At 43.3% G+C, this 1,149-nt stretch overlaps 1 protein-coding gene across 2 annotated transcripts in view; it reads right to left on the bottom strand.

The window, feature by feature from the left end:
* Positions 1-1,149, bottom strand: part of LOC103362413 (flocculation protein FLO11) — a 7,516-nt gene that overhangs the window by 1,281 nt on the left and 5,086 nt on the right. For both annotated transcript variants that reach the window (XM_008288761.1, XM_008288760.1), the window contains exon 9: positions 228-428. In XM_008288761.1, coding sequence (XP_008286983.1) covers positions 228-428 — 201 coding nt within the window. The remainder of the gene's footprint in view (positions 1-227; positions 429-1,149) is intronic.

Genomic DNA, 1,149 nt, shown 5'->3' on the forward strand with positions numbered 1-1,149 from the left:
GCCTAGCACAGAGACAAGAGACAAACGGCTAATGCTAGCAGTTAGCTTAGCCTAACACAGAGACAAGAGACAAACACCTAATGCTAGCAGTTAGCAAAATTCTTAGCATTGGCATGTTCATGATCAGTCATCAGTGATTAGTGATCGTAATCTGAAGCGTCGTGTTTCAGCTTCACGGTGAATCATCGTCAGGTTTCTAGATTCTGAGTCGGTGTGGATGTTCTTACAGGGATTGTTGTTGTTCTCATTCTGCTGCTCTCCAGCATCACTGAACATCAGACTGGGACCCTCCAGGGGCTCCACTGGGTCAGCGTCCAGCGACACACCGGTCCCACTGGTCCCACTGGTCTCACTGGTCTCACTGGTGTTACTGGTGAGCCTGGCCGGGGACGTCTCCAAACCATTCACATCTGGATGTTCCTGAGCAGCTGCACACAGCAAGAGGCGACACGTAAGACAACATTTCATTTGATTCATGAGTCCAGCTGATCCTGTTTCACCGTTTGAGTTCTTGTGGTGCGTTCGAGAAGAGTCCGAAAAATCCAAAACCAGATTTACTTCTGGCCTCATTGTCCAGAATCACTAAAACTCCTCCAAAATGATTCAACATTTGTCCAAAATCAGCTAAACTGTAAGAAAGTAGCCGGACTTTGCCCTCAGAGTGTAGCATGGACCTCTGACAGTCCGGCTGCCGTGTGGATGTGTGACGGAACCAAATAGTCCAAAACCGATCAAGTTGTCCAAAATCACAAAGACTTCACCACAATGACTGAAAAGTGTCAGAATGTCAAAAATGTCAAAAATGGCTCAAAAGCTTTTCTAAAATAATTTAGCGTTTGTCCAAAGTTACCCAACATTGTCCAACATACCTCAGCATTGTCAAAATTCCTCCAGACTTCTCCAAAGTCATTCAATATTTGTCTAAAAGTGCTCAGAATCTGTTCACAACAAACCAAAACTAGTTCAAAATGACAAAAACTTTTACAAATGGCTCCAAACTTTCATAAAACGACTCCAAATCCATCATAAATGACTCAGTTTGACTTAAAGCTTCACCAAAATGACAAAAACGTTCACAAAATGTATAAAAACTCGTACAAGTCTTTCCACAATGACTCACAGTGTCCAACATTAGCAGACACTTGTTGA

The sequence above is a fragment of the Stegastes partitus genome, unplaced genomic scaffold (genome assembly GCF_000690725.1).
Source record: "Stegastes partitus isolate 25-593 unplaced genomic scaffold, Stegastes_partitus-1.0.2 Scaffold573, whole genome shotgun sequence".
Lineage (NCBI taxonomy): Eukaryota > Metazoa > Chordata > Actinopteri > Pomacentridae > Stegastes > Stegastes partitus.